The sequence below is a fragment of the Malus sylvestris genome, chromosome 2 (assembly GCF_916048215.2).
Source record: "Malus sylvestris chromosome 2, drMalSylv7.2, whole genome shotgun sequence".
NCBI lineage: Eukaryota > Viridiplantae > Streptophyta > Magnoliopsida > Rosales > Rosaceae > Malus > Malus sylvestris.
The window spans coordinates 17855389-17874850 of NC_062261.1; the positions used below are offsets into that span (position 1 = coordinate 17855389).

A 19462-nucleotide genomic window follows, 5' to 3' on the forward strand; every position below is an offset into this window, starting at 1 on the left:
AAATGTGGTTTAATAAGATGGTTTCTTTAGCCTTTTTCATATATTTTACAGCAAATTACATCCACACCCTCTATCCATGACACTTGGCTAAGGCTCTGCGATTGAGAACCTCACCCTAATGCTAAAAGCTATGATTTTTCTTGTGTTTTGAACCACAAAATAGTAAAGGTGCATGGCATGTCATCACATGTGCTCATGAACAACACGGGGGGTATACATCCATTTCAGTTTTAACTACCCCTTCGTTGTTTCGAAAGCCGAGTGTTAAATAAAGAAACAGCTTAATTATAATTTGTTTGGTGGAAAGGCATCCTCTAGAGTGTAGAACTCCTGCTTTGTTTCTCTCTCTTTCTGTCTCCCACTTTACCGTAGTGTGATTCTTTATAAAAGGTAGTAGTACTCCTACTCCTTTGAAGTGAAAGAGGCCTACAAGGTTTATCAGCATTCAGTAGGGTGAACTTTGACGACCTGATCATGAGTTTCTGAGTTCTTCTGTGACTGTAAGTCCTGCCTTTTGCATTATGCTTTGAAGCGCAGATATTGTAATTGTAGTTAGCTAGTTTTTCAGCATACATACGTATACAGTGGAAAACTCACCCGGCCTTTGTTTCAGTTTCTTAGTTTTTCAATTTCTGAGCAAAAGCAATCCTCGTCACCCCTTTTTAAAGTGTAAGAACAGGTTTTTTTTAGATATATTTTATTTTTTAGATATATATCTTCATTTTTTAAACTACCGTTTTCGGATGAAATTTGACTAAGAAACATATATAAATATTGAAATTTAAGTAAGAAACGTGTATATTTTTTAGGTATATATCTTCATTTTTAAAATAATAATCTCAACCCTTTTGTTTCTGATCAAATTTAAGTGTGATTTCTTCATATATGTGACTTAATTTTGCTATGATCCCTATATTCTACACATTATGTGAACTGAGTTTAAGAAGACATTAGTTTTCGAACCTAGCAGGCTGCTCTTTGATTTTTTTTTCTTTTTTCTTTTCAACTCGTTTTCATAGTTGGGATATCTGAAACAACAAAATCACCCTATCATGAACAACATAAAACAAAAAACCCTGCCAAAATTACCTTAAATCCTCTCATTGGCAACACTAAATTAATAGCTTAATTTCCGAATATGGTCATTGAAACTCACAATTTCTTTAATCCCCAAATTCACTACTAAAAAGACTAAAGAGTCCCGACTACGTCGACAGAATTAGCACTTCTCACTAAATGATATTGAACATGAAGGACAAGTACGAAGGATAAAGTGAGAAAAAACAAAATTAATATAAAGAAAGTGAAATTTTGTACAAGGTACATGGAGCATAGCTAAAACAACCTATATGTTCTTATGTATTGTCTTTCTTGGTTTCTTTTCACTAAATGATGTAAATATTAATATCGAGTCATCCCTTTGCTTTTGTTTTCCATTGCTATTATGTAACTCTTACTCTGAGTTTATATCATAATTATATACTTGTTCAAAGATGTGAAAAGTGAAGAATTTGTGTGTACTTACCCAGCCGCTCTATGAGATTAAGAGGAAGGGATTCACTCAAAATCTACCTAGAGTATAAGAAAATCCATTCAAACTCCATTCAAATAGTATTACGCAGCATAAAATAAAATACACTACCATTTTCAGCCCTATGACTTGAATAAAAGTCCTCCAAAATATTGATATGTCAGCTTAAGCGCTGCACAGTATCATGAGGATCTCGGTAAAAAACCTTCTTGAAGAAAATCATGTGGACAAAACTTCTTGATAGAAAAGAAATAAAAGAAAGCGCAATTTGAGACAACAAGATTAGTCAACTTTGAATGAATAACTATCCCAATCCAATATTACTTTAGTCTTCATTTGGGATAAAAAAAATACACAAAATAAAAATAAAAAGACCAATAATCCAGGCACACATTAAAACTGATCACTCCTAAACTTTGAGTATCATGAAAAAATAACTTCTCAAAATACAAAACATGAAAAACAAAATATATCATAATAAATAGATATATATACAAACAGATAAATACAAAACCTAAAGATTTGTTGTAGTTTTTGCCCCACGTTAAGTCAGTAAAACATAAATATTAGCAGATCAACACCAAAATCCGAATGGCCTACATGAAATAGTGCAAAAATAAACTAAGATTTGAAGTAAAATTTGGCCTACTAAAGAATACAATTCAAACAAAATCTATTAGGTTAAAACACTTTGATTGTACACTTTGTACTTCTTGCATGAAGTACTTCAAGTACTCTTTTAGGACTTACTTGCATATTTATTAAAAACTGACTTAAAAATGGAGTGAAGTGCCAATTTAGTCACTGAACTATCATGTTAGTGAAAATTAGTTTCCTAAATTATTTTTCGGTAACATAAGTCCGTAAATTCGTTTAAATTTGCTAATTTCATCCCTACTATTATATTCAAAGCTATTAATCCAATTTTTCGTCAACTTAAGTCACTTGACACACTTTAGAGTGTAATAACGTTCTTTTCTCGCCTATAAGCTCTTAAGACTTCATATAGGTTGCAAATGTAATGTTTAATTTACCCTCGAAAGTTAACTACATATACTATTTTTTTATGTAAAATTACCAACCTACCCTTCAATATGTATCACAAGCAAGTAACGTGACTTAAATTGACGGAAAATTGAATATAGTAGCTTCAAATATAATATTAGGGATGTAATTGGTATATTTTTATAATTCAAAGACAGTTTTTTTTGAAGAAAAAAAAATTAGAGACCTAATTTTTACTTAGGTGATAATTCAATGATTAAATTGACAGTTCATCCTAAAAAACATGTTTACCAAAAATATTTTTAGTCATTTAAACTACTACTAGAACGATAAAGTTCGACTAAATAAGCATGGTTTTGAAATTAAAAAAAAATTACATAATTTTACCATCAATTTATTATAAATAATTTTTATTAAAAAAAAATTATCTTAGCACAATAAAAAATCTAATTTATAATACCACGTGGCTGTAGATCTTTTGATATTTTGTATGTCATATTATGTTTTTTTAGGGCTTTATTGCATATTGGGATGGTGTTACGGTGTACATGTATCCAAAAATTAAAAAAAAAACCTAATGAAAAGAGTTTGAAAATTTTGAGTTTTAACGATAAGAACAAAATAAAATGAAAAATGAATCATACTTGAATTTTTGGTGTAAAAATATTATTTTTCGTTAAAAATAGTATCGAAAACTTTCCGTTAAAGTTATGTAAATTAAAACCCAGGTTTTATGCATGGTTTTTGGTTTGTTAGCTTTCTGCAGAAAGCGAGAAAGCTAACAAAATATCACGGGAAATGGAAATGCATACATAATTACCATTTTACCCCTTCCACGTATACAACAGATTTCGCGCGACAGTCGATGACATTTACTCATTCACTTACACTCTTCTCTTTTTCAGTTAAAGACTAAAGAGAAGAACACCACACCGCACACGGATCCTCTCTTCATCAGATTCTTATCGGAATCCGTTTCCTGGAACCTTTCTCATGGTTCTGGACTTCCATTCCCACGCAAATAGGTTCCTTAATTCTTTCGAATCGAATCCATTTCGATATTTTGTTTTTTGCCAAAACATGAACGTGTGTAGGAGATGAACTATTTGGGATTTGGTAACGTTATCTCCTTCTCCAGCCAATGAAATTTCTGGGTTTTTGTTCGTTTTTTGTTTGAATTCGATTTTGTTAATATGGAATTGTTTTTATATGTTTCTTTTTTTCTTTTTTTCGAGTGGCATTCTAATTAATTTAATCTAGGCCATCAATTAATTAATTTTTTTTTTTAAAACGTTTTGAGTTAAAATTTCTTAATATGGACGTTTTCCTCCAAGGAAAGTGAAATTGAGAAAAACGGGGCAAATAAAAGATTTTGTTGTTTTCCAGTTTTCGTTGAGAAAAAAAATTAAAGGAGAAGATTTTTTTTTTCCGTTCTTGAGTAGTTATGAAGAAATTGCCAAACTAGATTATTTTGTTTTGGTAAAAATCAAACTAGAAATTTTATTCACAAAATCTGAGAGGAAGGAAAATGTTGGTACTTCACTTTGCTGCTTTATCAACTCTTAAAAAAACAGTGTGTTGCTGAATTTCTTCGTGCAGTTGCATTGAATCTGAAAGATGGTCGCCTTCGGGAAGAAGCTGCGAGAATCGCAAATTCAAGAATGGCAAGGGTATGTTCGAGTATGTTTTTGCCCTGAAAAATGTTATCTGCTTAGACTTTTAATTTGGTTGTTTCATTTCAGATACTATTTGGACTACAAGTTAATGAAGAAGAAGCTCAACCAGTATACTCAACAAATTGAAGTTGGAACACAAAATCATCCCCATGTTCTTAAAGACTTCTCGAGATTGCTCGATAGCGAGGTAACCCGTATATTCATGTAGGAATTATGTTCTTAAGGACTTCTCAAAATCGCCATTGTTATCTTGATTCGCGATGTTTGCTGAAACTGAAAGTCATGCACGTTTGTGATCCTTCGGCTAAAGTTTACTACTTGTGATCCTTCTGGTGTGGATCAACTTCATCTTTTTTAAATTCATTGACGTCGAAGCATAGATTTTTGCCGGTAGAGCCGATCCATTCACACTGATGGATGATTTAGGTGTTGAATCATCATCGCCAGAGGCATGATTTCTTTTTTCATTTTTGTATTTTTGTCTTTCAAATTCAGATTGAAAAGATTGTCATGTTTATGCTGGAACAACAAGGAGTGCTTGCAAGCAGGTTATCTAGTCTTGGAGAACAATATGAGTCTCTCATACGACAAGATGCTGATGGAGAGAGAATTTCTCAACTGCAAGAAGCATACAGATCAGTTGGACGCGATCTTTTAAGAATCCTCTCTTTTGTTGAGATGAATGCTATCGGTCTGCGTAAGATATTGAAGAAGTTTGATAAGCGGTTTGGCTATAAATTTACAGATTACTATGTCAAAACTCGCGCAAATCATCCTTATTCTCAGTTACGACAAGTTTGCAAGCATGTGGTAATGTGCAGAATTTTGTACTCATTTCTTTTAACTTTCGTATTTAACTGCACCTTATGAATTTTTTCCACGAATTATACTGTCTTTATATTTGAAAACAAGGATCATTAACTAATAGCTAAACGTGCAGGGTATTGGAGCTGTTGTTGGAGCCATATCTCGCAACCTTGCGGATCTTCAAGGATTTCAACAGCAATATGAGAACTACATATCAATATATGATCAACCTGCTTTTTCTCACCCGGTTTACTCTAATATCCATTGAAGTATTCTTTGCAACAACAATTCTTTTTTCTAATCCCTCTCATTGAATTTCAAATTGTTTCTGCCTCTGCAACTATGTTATGCAATATTGAATTTCAACTGACGTTTAAATATTTGGTCTTATTTCGCAGGATCCTGTCGTTAATTCTCTTAGGGCAGCGGTGAACAGGTTGTCAAATTCAACAAGTTTCCTTCATTATTTGGGAAAACATGCACTTCTCATGGAGGAGGATTTACCAATTCTATCCGGGGATCAGGCTGATGACAGCAAATATCATTTCATGTCACTCATCTTAAACTTGGCAAACACATTTCTGTATATGGTTAATACATATATAATTGTCCCAACAGCTGACAATTACTCCATGACCCTCGGAGCTGCAGCGACTGTCTGTGGTGTTGTGATTGGATCGATGGCGGTTGCCCAGATCTTTTCTTCAGTTTATTTCAGTGCCTGGTCAAATAGATCATACATGAGACCACTCATATTTAGCAGCATCATTCTTCTGGTGGGAAATACTTTATATGCTCTAGCTTATGATCTTAACTCCATATCAGTACTTCTGATTGGTCGATTATTCTGTGGGTAAGTGAATTTTTTATAGTTAAACTGTACATTTAGTGCACAAGTTATCCGTTCCTATTCATGCTTTGGAATTTAATTCTCTCGTTTACCTTGTTAACACCTATAGTCATGCTGTCAATTTTGCAGGTTAGGTTCTGCAAGAGCAGTTAATAGGCGTTACATCAGTGACTGCGTACCCCTGAAACTGCGAATGCAGGCTTCTGCTGGTTTTGTTAGTGCCGGTGCGCTTGGAATGGCATGTGGTCCTGCTCTTGCTTGTTTGTTCCAAAGAAATTTCAAGATTTATAAGTTGACATTCAATGAAGACACATTACCTGGTTGGGTGATGGCTCTTGCGTGGCTCATCTATCTGTTGTGGTTGTCAATCTCTTTCAAAGAACCTTCTCGTGCTCCAGAAGTGCCACGAGAATCTAATTCTGGTATGTAAGCAAGATATGCTTCATTCTTGATACTTTTTATGGAACACAATATCTTTATTACTGATATGAAGTTTTTTGGAATAGGGAAATACGTAAATATTTCGGTGGAGAATGGTTCTACACAACCGTTCCTTACAAACTCCAAAGCTAAGGAAAAACTTGAAGATAGAGACACAGATGGTGAGGATGCCGAAGAAGATGCTGTGCAAATTCAGAAACCAGTCAATTCAATTGTGTCAGCATATAGACTACTATCCCCTTCAGTCAAGGTATAGATTATTTTCTAGTTCTTACTTGTAGTTGAAGTCTTCATTCGTCATGGAGAGAAGGAGGAACATTCACCGCATGAATTTCGACGACTAAATGTTGTTGAGTAAGCTAGATTGTGCAGATCAATTTTCTAAAACCATGGGAAATAAAAATCAGATAATTCATTAAGAAAACTTATCATGACAAAATGGCATCACTGAAGTCATATATTTGTATTTCGTAGGTTCACCAAACTAAGGAGTGTTGTATCTTTTCGAAGCAATCTATTAGGTTTATGGAAATCCGAAGAATGTAGCAATACGATGTTCTAACTGTACATTCTTTGATCCTCTCTCTCAGCATATTTTACTCTGGTTTTGTTGGATCGCCTCGTTCATTTCCTCCTTTTCAGCTCTAAGCTTGCTTTAGTATCAAGCTTGCTTTAGTAAAGTAGCATGATCAACTATTACTGATTTAGATCTTTTGTCTCTTTTAAACGTGTTCCAACATTTGGCACAACGTCTTACTTGAATCTTGTGAACTCTCAACAGGTTCAACTATATATCTATTTCATGCTCAAATACGCAATGGAGATTGTGCTTGCTGAATCCAGTGTCATCACTGGATATTATTTTGTTTGGTCAACTAGTAGTGTGGCAGCCTTTCTTGCATGTCTTGGGTTAACAGTGCTTCCAGTGAACGTTGTTATTGGAAGTTACATCAGCAACATGTTTGAAGAAAGGTAAACCTTCAAAATTGAGAAGTCACTCTGTGTATTATCTGTTATATGTTACTCATATCAGCTTATGCATATTGTTTCTCTCTGATTGCAGGCAAGTTTTACTGGTATCGGAGATTTTGGTATGCATAGGTATACTACTAAGCTTCCACGTATTGATCCCTTACTCCATGGCTCAATATGTCGGCTCAGCGCTTTTAACATTCGTGGCAGCTGAAGTCCTCGAAGGTAATTCACTCTCTAGATTTGGAACGATAATTGCTTCTCTATTTAGTAAGACTTTTTTAAAGTTTTTGCCCTGCAAAATCATCTTTTTAGTTTCTGGTCACATACACATGAAATCTTGCTTTGCTTAATCAAATGAAAAGATTGACAGTTGATGTACTAATCCAGGTGTGAACTTATCACTCCTATCTCGTGTAATGTCATCGAGGCTTTCTCGGGGGACTTACAATGGCGGACTGCTTTCAACCGAAGCAGGAACCCTAGCTCGGGTAATCGCAGATGGAACAATAACCATATCGGGGGCTTTAGGCGAAAGCAAGCTCTTGAACACCACCTTAGTTCCTGCACTCTTCATCTGTGTCACTTCCATTGTTGCCACCTGCTTCACCTACAACTCTCTCTACTAATTTCCATCCCTCTTCTCTTTGTACAATGGAACTCTCTTGACTTTCTCAGTATTAAACCAATGCCAACAATGCTTTTTTATTGGTGGTGTTTAAATCAAAAGCGAGGACTTGAATCTCTTGCAATATGTTTTTCAAGTTCTCAAAATGTTGTAGCAGCTTAATATAATAACACAACAGACTTTATTACATGCCCAAATTATTAGTGTTTCATTTGATATTTGCCAATTAAGAGTTTTTTTCTCCTTAGAAAATGAGTTATATGGCACAAACATATTATGGTGAGGAGTTTGTATCTTTAGTGGTTTACTGGAGTTTAAGTCCAAATCTCCTTTCATCAACGTCATTTTAAATAATAAAAGAAAACATATCTCGACTAATGTTAAGGGCAATGCGTGTGAATATTTTACATGCAGTAATAATTCACAATTGATTGTATACATTTTGGATCACTACGAGAGAGTGAAGAAAGTGGAATAGAATGTGGGTTGATAATTCGGGAGGATTATATAACCGAGTATGAAAAATTGTGTAAATCTCTTGTATTAAAAGCATTTTCCTAAAACTGAAAACATTCAAGGAAATTAAAACCAACCGAAGAAAAATGATAAATTGTTCGGTCGTTACCTACCGAACGTTGTGAATCTCATTTTTTCGGATTTTTCGATGACCGTGGGCTCAAAAACCCAACCCGAAGTAAGCACGGCAGTGTACGTTCTCGGGGTCGATCGCTCACTTTCTCTCTCCTTCCAACTGTTTCTTCTCTCTCTAGATTTCTGGGTTCCAATTGCTTACTCTTGAGAGAGAGAGAGAGAGAGAGAGAGAGAGAGAGAGAGAGAACAGTGCTCTGTGAGTAAATGGCGGCAGAGTCTGATTTACCAGAGGGGACTATACAGAACGTACTGGAACAAGAGAGCCTCAAGTGGGTCTTTGTTGGCGGCAAAGGTGGCGTGGGCAAAACGACATGTAGCTCGATCCTCTCGATCCTTCTCTCCAGAGTCAGATCCTCCGTTTTGATCATCTCCACCGACCCTGCTCACAATCTCAGCGATGCTTTTCAGCAGAAGTTCACCAAGACTCCCACTTTGGTTAACGGGTTCACCAATCTCTATGCCATGGTACGCTTTTCGATTCACAATCTTTCCTCCTTCAATTATTTTTACTGGGTAATTCTTGGTTTAGGTGAATTGTGGATTTTGGGAATTTTTTGGTGGGTGGAATTTTGGGTTTTCGATGAATTTGGGAAATACCCCCTTTTTTTTTGGGCAAAAGAATTCCCAGTTGTTGGCTTCTTGGAATTTGGTGCTGTTTGATAAAGTTGGGGATTCCCAGTTCATAGATTTTGAGTTTAGCTTCAATTATATGAACAAATTGTTGAGAATTTGATTTATTTTTTGAAAATAGAGGCAATTAATTCTTCATTGCTTGGCTTAGTACTTTTTGCTAAATTTCGACTTCCCTATGCATGCATTTGTGTGTGTGTGTGTGTGCTTTGCATTTTATGCAGTCTCATTGTTTGGTTTTGATCCTACATAGGAAGTGGATCCTACCGTTGAGCACGAAGACATGGGTGGAAACGATGGAATGGATAATCTGTTTTCTGATCTAGCAAATGCCATTCCTGGAATTGATGAGGCCATGAGCTTTGCAGAGATGCTAAAGTGAGATTCTTGTTCCCTTATGTTTGTTTCTTTGCAACTCAATACTTGCTCTTTACCATCTTGGTAGAGCTCCTCTCATGTGTTACTTATTTTAATTTAGTGTTTTACCAATCAATCTGCTAAATCATTTGTGGAAATTATTTCCGTGCAGACTGGTCCAAACAATGGATTATTCGGTTATAGTATTTGATACTGCACCAACTGGCCATACGCTTCGGCTGTTGCAGTTTCCATCAACCTTGGAGAAAGGTCTGGCAAAAGTGATGTCTTTGAAAAATAAATTTGGCGGTCTAATGACTCAGGTATATACCATTGAACCCTTTTGTCAGTCATATCTTCCCTTGCATTCGAAATTATATGAGTTAAGACACACGTGGAGTCTTAACTTTTTAGCAAATTTCTTTTGTCTGAGTTTTGTAAGCTTGTAATTGGTCAGTTACAACTGTTTCTTCGCTGATGGTATTAAGTGTTCAAAATTGATTGAGGCAGATGACAAGCCTCTTTGGTGTTGGTGACGAATTTGGAGAGGATGCAATTCTGGGAAAGCTGGAGGGCATGAAAGATGTGATTGAACAAGTCAATAGACAATTTAAAGACCCAGTAAGTCTGCTCATTCATTTTTCTTTTTTCTGTTGTCTGTATCATTGATTTTGGATAGGATGACTATTGTACGGTAACAGATATGTTTCAGATTTTTAATACATTAGATTAGAGTAAAGCTAAAAAAGGTAAAATAAATAAAGATTTTTCCTTGGTTGGGTTTTGGATCCTAAAGAAGAGAAAATACTTTTTCCACTTATTTAGATAGAAGCTGAAACCTTTTGTTTTCATTCGATATCATGAGTAGAGATGCTTTCATGAGTCAGTTTTGAAAGGAGAAGGAATTTTAAGTTCTTTTCAAAATCTGAAGTTGCTTTTCCAAACTTCATCACTCTTCTGCCTCCAAATTAAATTTCCAAATATATAGGCATTGTGGAGGCATTCATATCTCACTTTTGCAGGACTTGACGACCTTTGTCTGCGTTTGCATTCCAGAATTCCTCCCTCTCTATGAAACAGAGAGACTAGTGCAGGAACTCACCAAATTTGAGATAGATACACACAATATCATCATTAACCAAGTACTTTATGATGAAGAAGGTATGCCTACTGTGTCCGTGTACATTAATTTCTTTTACATGCTCTTAGCTTAAGTTTAATTATCTATTGGGTAATTTTGTTTTTGTAGGCACAGAATCTAAACTACTCAAAGCAAGAATGCGAATGCAACAAAAGTACCTTGATCAGTTCTACATGTTGTATGATGACTTTAACATCACCAAGCTGCCATTGCTGCCAGAAGAGGTAAGACCATAGAGTGCCATAATTTATGAAACTTTGACTTCTTGCACTGGAAAGAAAAGGGGGTTGGTGATCTGTAAACTTTTGCAGCGAGCTTCCCCGTACTTTCTATTTGAGTGATTGTTATTTTGTGAATGTCTCAGAACGCATTGAGACTTTTATCTCCATTTTTTACAAAAATCTCAACCTAGCAGGAAAGAGGGCTATAGATGATGGAATTTTACCATGATTTACCCACCTGCCATTCCTTTTGTTCTCTGTAGTTTTTCAGGATTAACCTTATTTCTAATTTTTTTTTTTTTTTTTTTTTTTTGCAAGTGATATCTTTACTTAATCTTTTTGTTTAGTTATATTTTAAGGAAAACTAATGAAAAGGGCTTGAAAACTTTGAGTTTTAATGATAAGGACAAAATAAAGGGTAAAGTGAATAGTACCAGGATTGACTTTTTAGTGTAAAAATGTGGTTTTTCGTTAAAGTGAACAGTACCAGGTGCTTTTCGTTAAAGTTCCCTATATTTTATTCAAATATTCTTATATTTTTACGTAAAATATTCAACCAGCTGAGAAAAAGTAAGGAATGTGATTTCACACCGAATATCCCAGTGCTTTGATCCTTCTGGGGTTGGTTGATTAATTTACTAAAAGAATTATAAAGATAATGAAACTATTTTAGCTCCGAGTCTCTTTTTCTTTCCATTCCACAATGTATAGTACTATAGGATGTAGCTATTCTTGATGGGTTCTGTGAGACCACCATCTGATGATATCTATCCATTAGATATCTGAGGCCTCTTTATTCTTCGATTTGGTTCCAAAAACGTAACCTATTATTTCAATGGGAGAACATCTTGAAGGAACATTGCAAATGAGTCTAATGTTTTCATGAGGTGTATGTTGTAACTAAATTCACCTCTTTTCATGGCTTCCTACTTTAGGGCTTATTAACTTTAGAATTTGTACCACACCGATTCGTAATCTGACATTTGTCATTGTATGTGTAATAGTACTATTATTGGCTGCTTATTGCTCATCAACTTTTTGATTACTGTGGATTTTGTAGGTTACAGGAGTTGATGCTCTAAAAGCGTTTTCGTGTCATTTTCTGACACCATACCAACCTTCCACCAGCAAAGGCACATTGGAAGAGTTAGAGAAAAGGGTGGTCACTCTAAGGCAGCAGTTGAAAGACACCGAAACAGAACTAGAAAGACTGAGGAAAGGAAAACAAAAGGTCTAATAACGCCAGGTTCACCACTTTGTAATTTAGCATCAGATGGCATCATCTTCTTCCCAGTTTAGGCTACCAGGAGAAGGTGTATCCCGTTTACCGCTGATTGATGTTTCCGGGTTGATTGGTTTCTTTGCTGAGTTATTTTCTGTCCTCTTAGAATCTAGATCATAAGAAGTGTCATGTCTTGCACATTAATGTAATTTATTTCATTCAAGATGTTCCGGACATCGAACAATTTATAGGCGAAACTCTTATTCTTTTATGTGCCCTGACTGAGCTTTATGTCAAAATTAGTATGTTGCAATTTTGTTCCGGAAAGAAAGTGAATGGATTATAAGCTCTGTATACGTTGGATTGTGTGGGAATATGAATTGGCATTTTACAGCAATTTATCTTTCCTTGCGTACCAAATGATTTTTATACATTTGAACAGCTGCATTTGAATGAAAATAACATAAGGCTGTGATATTTTGTTGTACGATTAATTTGAACAATATTCAGCAATATGTGCATTGATCCATAAGATAAGTTCAGTAAAATAGAGAAAATTTAAGTACAACGCGCAATGATGTTTTGGGTGGGTCGACAAGTAAATTCTTCCATAAAAAATATCATTCCTACGTCCTCTATTTTACTTACTACTTGTTGAGTGTAATTTTTATCGTAAAATTTCTCACTGCCATTGCAGTCCACCCTTCTAGGAGCCGAGAAGACACACAGAGGTATTTCAGCCTTCCCTGACAACCATCTAGGTGTCAAGAATCGAACACAGAACGTGCCATGTGGAATATGAGCATGAAATTCATTCCCAACCACTGGACCACTCCATGGTGATTCTACGTCCTCTATTTTAGACTGCTCGTATGATTCTAAGTCCTTTGCCACCTAAGCGACATCCTATAGCAGGCACGGTTTAGATCGTTTTGGCAGCGTGGCGAGATGGTGGGGACTCTGTGGAAAGACGAGCAAAGTTTCGGTTGTAGGAGGTAGCACTTAGCCACTGCATCTAGCTGAATGATTCTGATTAAAAAAGGCACCAACAAGACAAAAGAGATAGGAGGGAAGAGAATGCGAGTCCAAATACAAATCATAACATATAATCTTCACCAACCATATGACGAAATCCAACGCCTGAAAACAAATTTTGAGAGAGAAATGATCTCATATAATTCCTGAAAAGTTAGTGCAATACAAGTATATTTCTTCAACAGATGGTAAACTATCGCCGGTTAGAACTGTACGGCACATTTCTAAGTGGTAATGGATTCAACAGATTCAACACTGCCACGATCCACCAACATACCACATCAGGATCGACGACCAACAAATTTCTTGGGAGTTTCCTACCATTTCAACAATCCAGAGTTTGTGTAAAGTTTTGCAACAACTATATTTCCCTCCTGCTGGTTATGGTTTTCTAGCATCTGACCAGTGGACCAACATTTGTGTAGCTACTTGCAGCCGACGAATTTGCTACTGATGTACATTAACTCACACTTGCAACTGAATGAGAAACAGAGAATAATCAGCAAAGAAAAAGAAAGCACAGATCTGAGATGAGAAATATTGGATTAACCATGACATACTAATAAAAGAGAGAATTTGCTGACAATGTTGTGGGCTTTGTGTGTATCTCAGTGCACAGACAATATCAGTTAATCATGTGTTCTAGCTTTTCGGGTGGGATGTTGATCCTCGTCAACGTATCTCTTTCCTAACCGTTTACATATATCAGGATTTATTACTCTGCTAAAATCTGTAGATCCTCACATAACTGGAACTAACATCATCAATATGCCTATTACTTTCAAGATTACGACTCACAACGGATTATTACTGCCTATAGCAAATAAAGATGAGGAATTTGTAACCAAACGATAAGTACAACCTTGTAATCCAGACGTAAACATAAATCAAGTTGGAAGTGACGACATCTGAATTTCGTCCCCTAGCATCCCATTTGATGAATCTGCAGTTTGAAAAGAATCTTTTCTACCACGTTCCAAAGAAGTTGCCTCATATATCCCTACAAATGTTATTCAAACTTTAGACACAATTTATGCAAAACTAATTAATAAAAACAAAACAGAAACATAAACAAAAAAAGTGGAAATGCAGATATGCAGATAAGTGAATGAATAAATTACTCAATAAACGTAGATGGCGCTTTACCGCAGTGGCGGAAAGCAATCATGCATATGCATCATGGTGCGTGTTCAGTCCCCACCGATTCCCCTCCCCCCTAACAATTAACATCTAACCCACTAACACTATTGCTCTACTAAAAAAAATATTACTCAATAAACAAATGGCATCCATAAGAAGCGCTCATCTGTACCAGAAAATATTTCATTTTCAATAAATTGCATGGAAGACAAGATACGATAATAGAGATGAGGATAATGTTGATTGCAATCTCAATGACAATGCCGACACTGGCAGTGATAAATATTATACACATACCAAAGCCCAAAATTAAGCAGCAAATTAGAAAGCCTGGAAGAGAAAAGTCCATTTTGTACACAATCTCCAAAACGATTATGCATCCTCCGGCTACCATTAAATGCCTTGGAGAAGAGAAAACCATGTGCAACCTATAACACATTAGGAGCATTAATGATCAAACTTAAAGTACATGAAATGATCATGTAGACAAGTAAGAACTGATAATCAAGCATTTCTACATAGATTGGCCAAAACTGCACCGAGAGTTGTGAAATATACCTCTCTTCCGCAATACTATCAACATAGAATATCAAGATTACTCCAAAGAGAATGGTGCTAAAAAAAGCCCAGGTCGAGAATGGCACCTTATCACTGGTACTTGATGGTGATCCCTAAGTGCTCCAACAAAAACAACACGAAAAAATTAGAAAGTACAATAGGGAGGGGGCTAATAAAGAACAAAACAGACATTAGCAAGCCCACAAAATTGAACTAGAGTCCAACTGAAAATGCAAAACTAATCAAATTTGACCTAGAACCGCTTATCATATCATAGAACTTACTATGATCATGTCCCACATGGCCACAGGGAACAGGAAACATGTTGCAGAGGCAATAGTTATTGCATTAAGTCGCCTTTTAAGTTGATTCTGAAAGCATAGAATTATACAACCAGCAGCAGTAATTAGTTAATTGTTTTAATTAATAGAAATTAAACAGATATATATTCCTTGGAATGGGTTAGAGCAAAAGAGTAATAAGATAACTGAAGATAAACGAAGTATCAGCAATTCAGCACCTTGAGTGAAACACGCCGTGCAATCACCCTCCTCAATGCTGATAAGATGCCAGCAAAGATTGGAAGTGCCATCTCTTTTATACCCAACACTTGCTCCATCTGAACCTCGTCATCGAGGCTATCTTTAAATGGTAATTTCAGGTTAAGTCACAATAACACTACCAAAACGCGATCATTATGTTGAAAATAGACAAACCACAAAGAAAGAAGAGGAAAAAAGACATGAAAGATATGGGAAAGAAGGAAAAATAATAAAACACAACAATCCTATACAGTTGTAAAAGAACGGATTCAATAAAAGAGGATATAGAATGGAGAATATGTTTCCATGGCCCACCCTTGAGATAAGAAGTAGAAAGACGCCACCATTGCAATAAGCCCACCTACCTGATAAAAGATGAAGAAACATCCATGTAAGTAAAGAAGAATCAGACAGCTCCAATTTTTCAATCAAATTATTTTTGATATCAAGTCACCAGGACTGTAGATCTTGTACTATTATTCCTTAATATGTATTCACTAAAACTTGAATCCATAAAGTCCGTACACCAACCAGCCTAGTCAGTAAAGTCCTAACCTGTTTTATATAACTAGAGAAAAGATAAAATAATGAAGTGAGAAAATGGCCAAGGACATTAGTGAAGGCCTTCATTTAGAGGGAAACATGCCTAACACAAAATCTTAGCTTATGTGCTTGAAGATGATGGTAGATTATTTATGAAGACACAGTCTAAGCAAAGGACAAAGCATCTAACTGAGCTACCTTTTTCCAAACGTGGCCCCTGCGTCCATATAATACTCCAGACAGCACTCCAAGGACAGCACCAGAATACTCTGCTAATATAGCTCTAACATAATATGGAAAGATGAAACAAAATCAGTTATAATTAACAAAATTAATTATATTTCTTCAAATTATGTTCAATCCGATATAGTCTCCATATTTTTATTGCTACTGGCTGATTGTTGCTCAAATTCATACTGACATAATTTGAAAAAATAGCAAAAAAAAAAAAAAAAAAAAAAAAAAAAAACGTAATTAGAATATTCATAACTTATATAAACAAGCACTTGTAGTAGTATCTGAAACCTTATAAGCAGCCTACCTTAGAGGTCCACATGATTTGAGGCCTTTTCCCCACAAAATAAAGTATAAGGCTGTTATGCCTCCATTTATTACAGAAGGTACCACCTGAAAACAATACCGAACACTCAAGAAGTATGCAATGGCAGTCATTTGAATAAACTTTACTTATGCCTTTTCAGGTGTTTCTAATAAAAACCAAAGTATCATGGAACCTGTGTATTTGAGAGCGGCCTGCCCTTCCAAGGCTTTTGCATAATTAGAAATAGGATGGATGCTGGGATCAGGCAGGTGAACAGAAAAAGTACAACTGAAGCTCCAGTTTCAGACAAGTAGCGGTACAGGGAGTAAATTGACCATATTCTCAAGAAGTTTCCAATAATATGGATTATTTGAAAGGGTGTTTGCCTACATTAAGGTAAGATCAGTGGTCTAATTAGTTGTAGTAAAGAGAACACATGAAATCCTGATCCCGCCCAAAAGAAAAACAAAATATTGGGCTTACATGTTGGCATATTAGATACAATATGATAAACCTCGGAACTTCTAAAGTTCTTCTATTATAGGTTTCTTTTGGGCGGAAGGGGGTGAAATAGAAATCTATTCCACCGGAGCTATAAGCAAACAACAAAATCCAGACTGAATACAGACTATACAGCAACTAATGTCTACCATCAACATTGAACATTTAGCTCCTGAGGACTGCTTCTGTACTACACCAGTTACTACAGTGCTCCTCATTAGTTAGTACATAGTGAAAACTTATAAGCCCTTAATCCCAACCTAGCCACAGATTGAACCTCCTTAAAAATGGAAATGTCATCACTACCTTCTGATTCACCTATTAATCCACTCTTCTGTAACAGTAACAAAAAAAACCTAATAACTTGTGGTAAAAGATATTGACCAACTTGCACATGGAGATATCAAGGAATTACGGTGGCGGAAAATCCATTTACTGCAAACTTGCGGCAACTATAATTACCATCATTGTCTCAGCGACAACTAAAGTTTAAATTCCCATGTAAGTAAAGAGGAAAAACAAAACTAATCAACACCAATTTTGTAAAGCATTATGCCTAATGATCCAATGGCCCCTCGTACATGTGAAAGCATCCCAAACCTTCTTAAAATTATGCAGAACAGTTTTCCAAAGTAGGTAGCTGATTACCACCCAACAAAATCTACAACAACCAACCCCAACTTAACAATTTCACAAACCTAATTTTTAAAATTTTTATTTTCCTTCTATTTCCTCCTTAAGCATTTATATCTGTACACACTTATTCAGCTAGTCATGATTGTCAAACCCTTGAGCACCAAGAAAACTCAGACCCAATTTTCCCAGAAACCAAACAAAACGAAAAGCATTGCCAGTTTTATGATTTCCATAACCAGATAGATTAACAACACAAGATTCACACACTTTCTCGGGAACCAAACAAAGCCCTAGGGTTTTACAATTCAAATCCTCAAAAATCAAAGAAAAAATTACAGAGAAATGAGATTGGATTGATTGGGTTACCTGAAATGGGGAGAAGATCTTCCTCGATCTTCAGGAACTGGCCTCGGAGACATCATTTTCGAACGCAAATGCTAAATCGCAAAGCTAATCACAGAATTGGATTAATTCAACATTGAATCGCGGATTATGTTCTCCTCTGCAGCTTCGTAAGTGGGGAAGAAGAAAGCAAAGCTGGAGCAAAAACCTCCTCAAGCTTCGTCTCTGCCAAGTTCAATTTCTTCAGTTCAGCTTCTGCAAGAAGGGGTCGTTGGGCCCTTGCTATGTTGGGAGCCCATGAATGAAGGACATGTGGCCCGTTTCGTATAGCTGTGGCTTTCGGTCACTTATCCCGGCCCTATTGATTTTGGGTCCATCCCCAAGCACTAAGCACTAAATTCATTTTTCTTTCAATGATGCAAACGGTAGTGATGGAGGTAGAATCAAACTTTAAGGATGGGTTTGTTACACTGTAATATCTCGGATTACATTAGTTTTAGGAACTAAGCTGGACTGGCTTTAGACAAGACTGTGCTGAATTAACTTAGTACTAGTTTGGTTTAGCTTAAATTCTAAAACAAGTGGATACCAAAAAACAACTAAGCCCCGAAAGGTGTTTGGTAGACACTTAAAAACAACTTATTTTCATTTTTTTTTTTGCCAAAACACAAATGAATCAAGCGATATGAGCTCCAAGTCTTGACGATTCTAACAGGAAGAATCGCATGATGTTGGGGGAGCCAGAGAAGGAGGAGCTTGTAGAGGACAACGACAAGGGAGGCTATGGATTCTTTGACGATTCGGACGGAGGGGAAGAAAGAGACGAGGTTGTGGGGGATGAGAGGCAATGAGGAGGAGAAGGTGAGGACACAAGAGGGAGGACGGTCTTAACAATCCCATGGTTTCTAAGGGTCTTGCCAAGACTATCTAGTGAGCCCTCATTCGAGGCAAATGAAAGCTAAATCCCATTAAAGCTAGTCCATGCACATAACAAACACGAGACTACACTAATTATTGATCACTTGAGTTACGAGGGAAACATGAGGAGATCCTCCTGCCTTGGTTACTTATTCAAGCTCTATTAACATTGGAAAGTAATTTCACCGCACTTTTTTTCTCACTTCAAGTAACTCCACTTATTGAGAATCATTGGATTGAATGAATTAAAAGAAAATCAAAGGACGAAAATAAGCATCAATTTGCAAAATGAAAAAAAGAGTGGTGAAAATTTTATTGCCTTTGATATTGGCCTCGTCGCTAACAACTTATTTATTTTTATTTAATACAAATTTAGAATATGCACTTTGAGAATGAAATTTTATTTCCTCATTCTCATTCCTATGGCATGAGAACATACGACTTTCATTTTAGTGTTTGAAATGTTGTGAAATAAAAACAAGGAAATACTTTATATTTTGTCATTCCCATTTTTGGTTTATCAGGTAATAGAATTAGTGAGGTTTTGTCCACATTTTTTTTTACCTTTCTTATA

The 19462-nt window shown here is 35.8% G+C and overlaps 3 protein-coding genes across 4 annotated transcripts; 2 read left to right on the forward strand and 1 right to left on the reverse strand.

Moving 5' to 3' along the window:
• The first annotated feature begins 229 nt into the window (after window positions 1–229).
• Window positions 230–8107, forward strand: LOC126613771 (SPX domain-containing membrane protein At4g22990-like). 2 transcript variants are annotated; one of them, XM_050281358.1, is made up of 12 exons: window positions 230–500; window positions 3442–3652; window positions 4136–4206; window positions 4279–4399; window positions 4708–5022; window positions 5153–5266; window positions 5418–5872; window positions 5999–6291; window positions 6376–6560; window positions 7092–7282; window positions 7374–7507; window positions 7673–8107. In XM_050281358.1, exons 3-12 carry the CDS (start codon window positions 4154–4156, stop codon window positions 7909–7911), a joined length of 2100 nt encoding a protein of 699 aa, XP_050137315.1. In that variant the 5' UTR covers window positions 230–500; window positions 3442–3652; window positions 4136–4153; the 3' UTR covers window positions 7912–8107. The 2 variants fall into 2 exon arrangements, with proteins under 2 accessions (XP_050137315.1, XP_050137316.1); XM_050281359.1 differs by lacking the exons at window positions 230–500; window positions 3442–3652; window positions 4136–4206; window positions 4279–4399 and having other exon boundaries at window positions 4880–5022; window positions 5153–5288.
• A 472-nt stretch (window positions 8108–8579) lies between these two features.
• LOC126613775 (ATPase GET3A-like) lies at window positions 8580–12403 on the forward strand. Its single transcript, XM_050281368.1, has 7 exons — window positions 8580–9026; window positions 9445–9569; window positions 9721–9871; window positions 10059–10169; window positions 10571–10709; window positions 10798–10913; window positions 11971–12403. Exons 1-7 carry the CDS (start codon window positions 8766–8768, stop codon window positions 12145–12147), a joined length of 1080 nt encoding a protein of 359 aa, XP_050137325.1. The 5' UTR covers window positions 8580–8765; the 3' UTR covers window positions 12148–12403.
• Window positions 12404–13210: 807 nt separating this feature from the next.
• Window positions 13211–18217, reverse strand: LOC126613776 (uncharacterized). Its single transcript, XM_050281369.1, has 11 exons — window positions 17995–18217; window positions 16685–16877; window positions 16492–16577; window positions 16149–16233; window positions 15694–15772; window positions 15386–15516; window positions 15150–15236; window positions 14866–14978; window positions 14605–14735; window positions 14030–14167; window positions 13211–13644 (listed from the first exon to the last, which is right to left on the reverse strand). Exons 1-10 carry the CDS (start codon window positions 18048–18050, stop codon window positions 14055–14057), a joined length of 1074 nt encoding a protein of 357 aa, XP_050137326.1. The 5' UTR covers window positions 18051–18217; the 3' UTR covers window positions 13211–13644; window positions 14030–14054.
• Window positions 18218–19462: the final 1245 nt, after the last annotated feature.

What these genes read in the sequence shown, in the direction of transcription:
- LOC126613771 (XM_050281358.1), top strand. Translation starts at nt 4,154, where the DNA reads ATGGTCGCCTTCGGGAAGAAGCTGCGAGAATCGCAAATTCAAGAATGG. An exon ending in GACAAGTTTGCAAGCATGTG is followed by an intron (nt 5,023 to 5,152) that starts GTAATGTGCAGA and finishes CTAAACGTGCAG; the next exon opens with GGTATTGGAGCTGTTGTTGG. An exon ending in AGCAACATGTTTGAAGAAAG is followed by an intron (nt 7,283 to 7,373) that starts GTAAACCTTCAA and finishes CTCTGATTGCAG; the next exon opens with GCAAGTTTTACTGGTATCGG.
- LOC126613776 (XM_050281369.1), bottom strand. Translation starts at nt 18,050, where the DNA reads ATGATGTCTCCGAGGCCAGTTCCTGAAGATCGAGGAAGATCTTCTCCC. An exon ending in AGATCTTCTCCCCATTTCAG is followed by an intron (nt 16,878 to 17,994) that starts GTAACCCAATCA and finishes ACCTTAATGTAG; the next exon opens with GCAAACACCCTTTCAAATAA. An exon ending in CACGGCGTGTTTCACTCAAG is followed by an intron (nt 15,237 to 15,385) that starts GTGCTGAATTGC and finishes CTATGCTTTCAG; the next exon opens with AATCAACTTAAAAGGCGACT.
- LOC126613775 (XM_050281368.1), top strand. Translation starts at nt 8,766, where the DNA reads ATGGCGGCAGAGTCTGATTTACCAGAGGGGACTATACAGAACGTACTG. An exon ending in TTGGCGGTCTAATGACTCAG is followed by an intron (nt 9,872 to 10,058) that starts GTATATACCATT and finishes TGATTGAGGCAG; the next exon opens with ATGACAAGCCTCTTTGGTGT. An exon ending in ATAGACAATTTAAAGACCCA is followed by an intron (nt 10,170 to 10,570) that starts GTAAGTCTGCTC and finishes TCACTTTTGCAG; the next exon opens with GACTTGACGACCTTTGTCTG.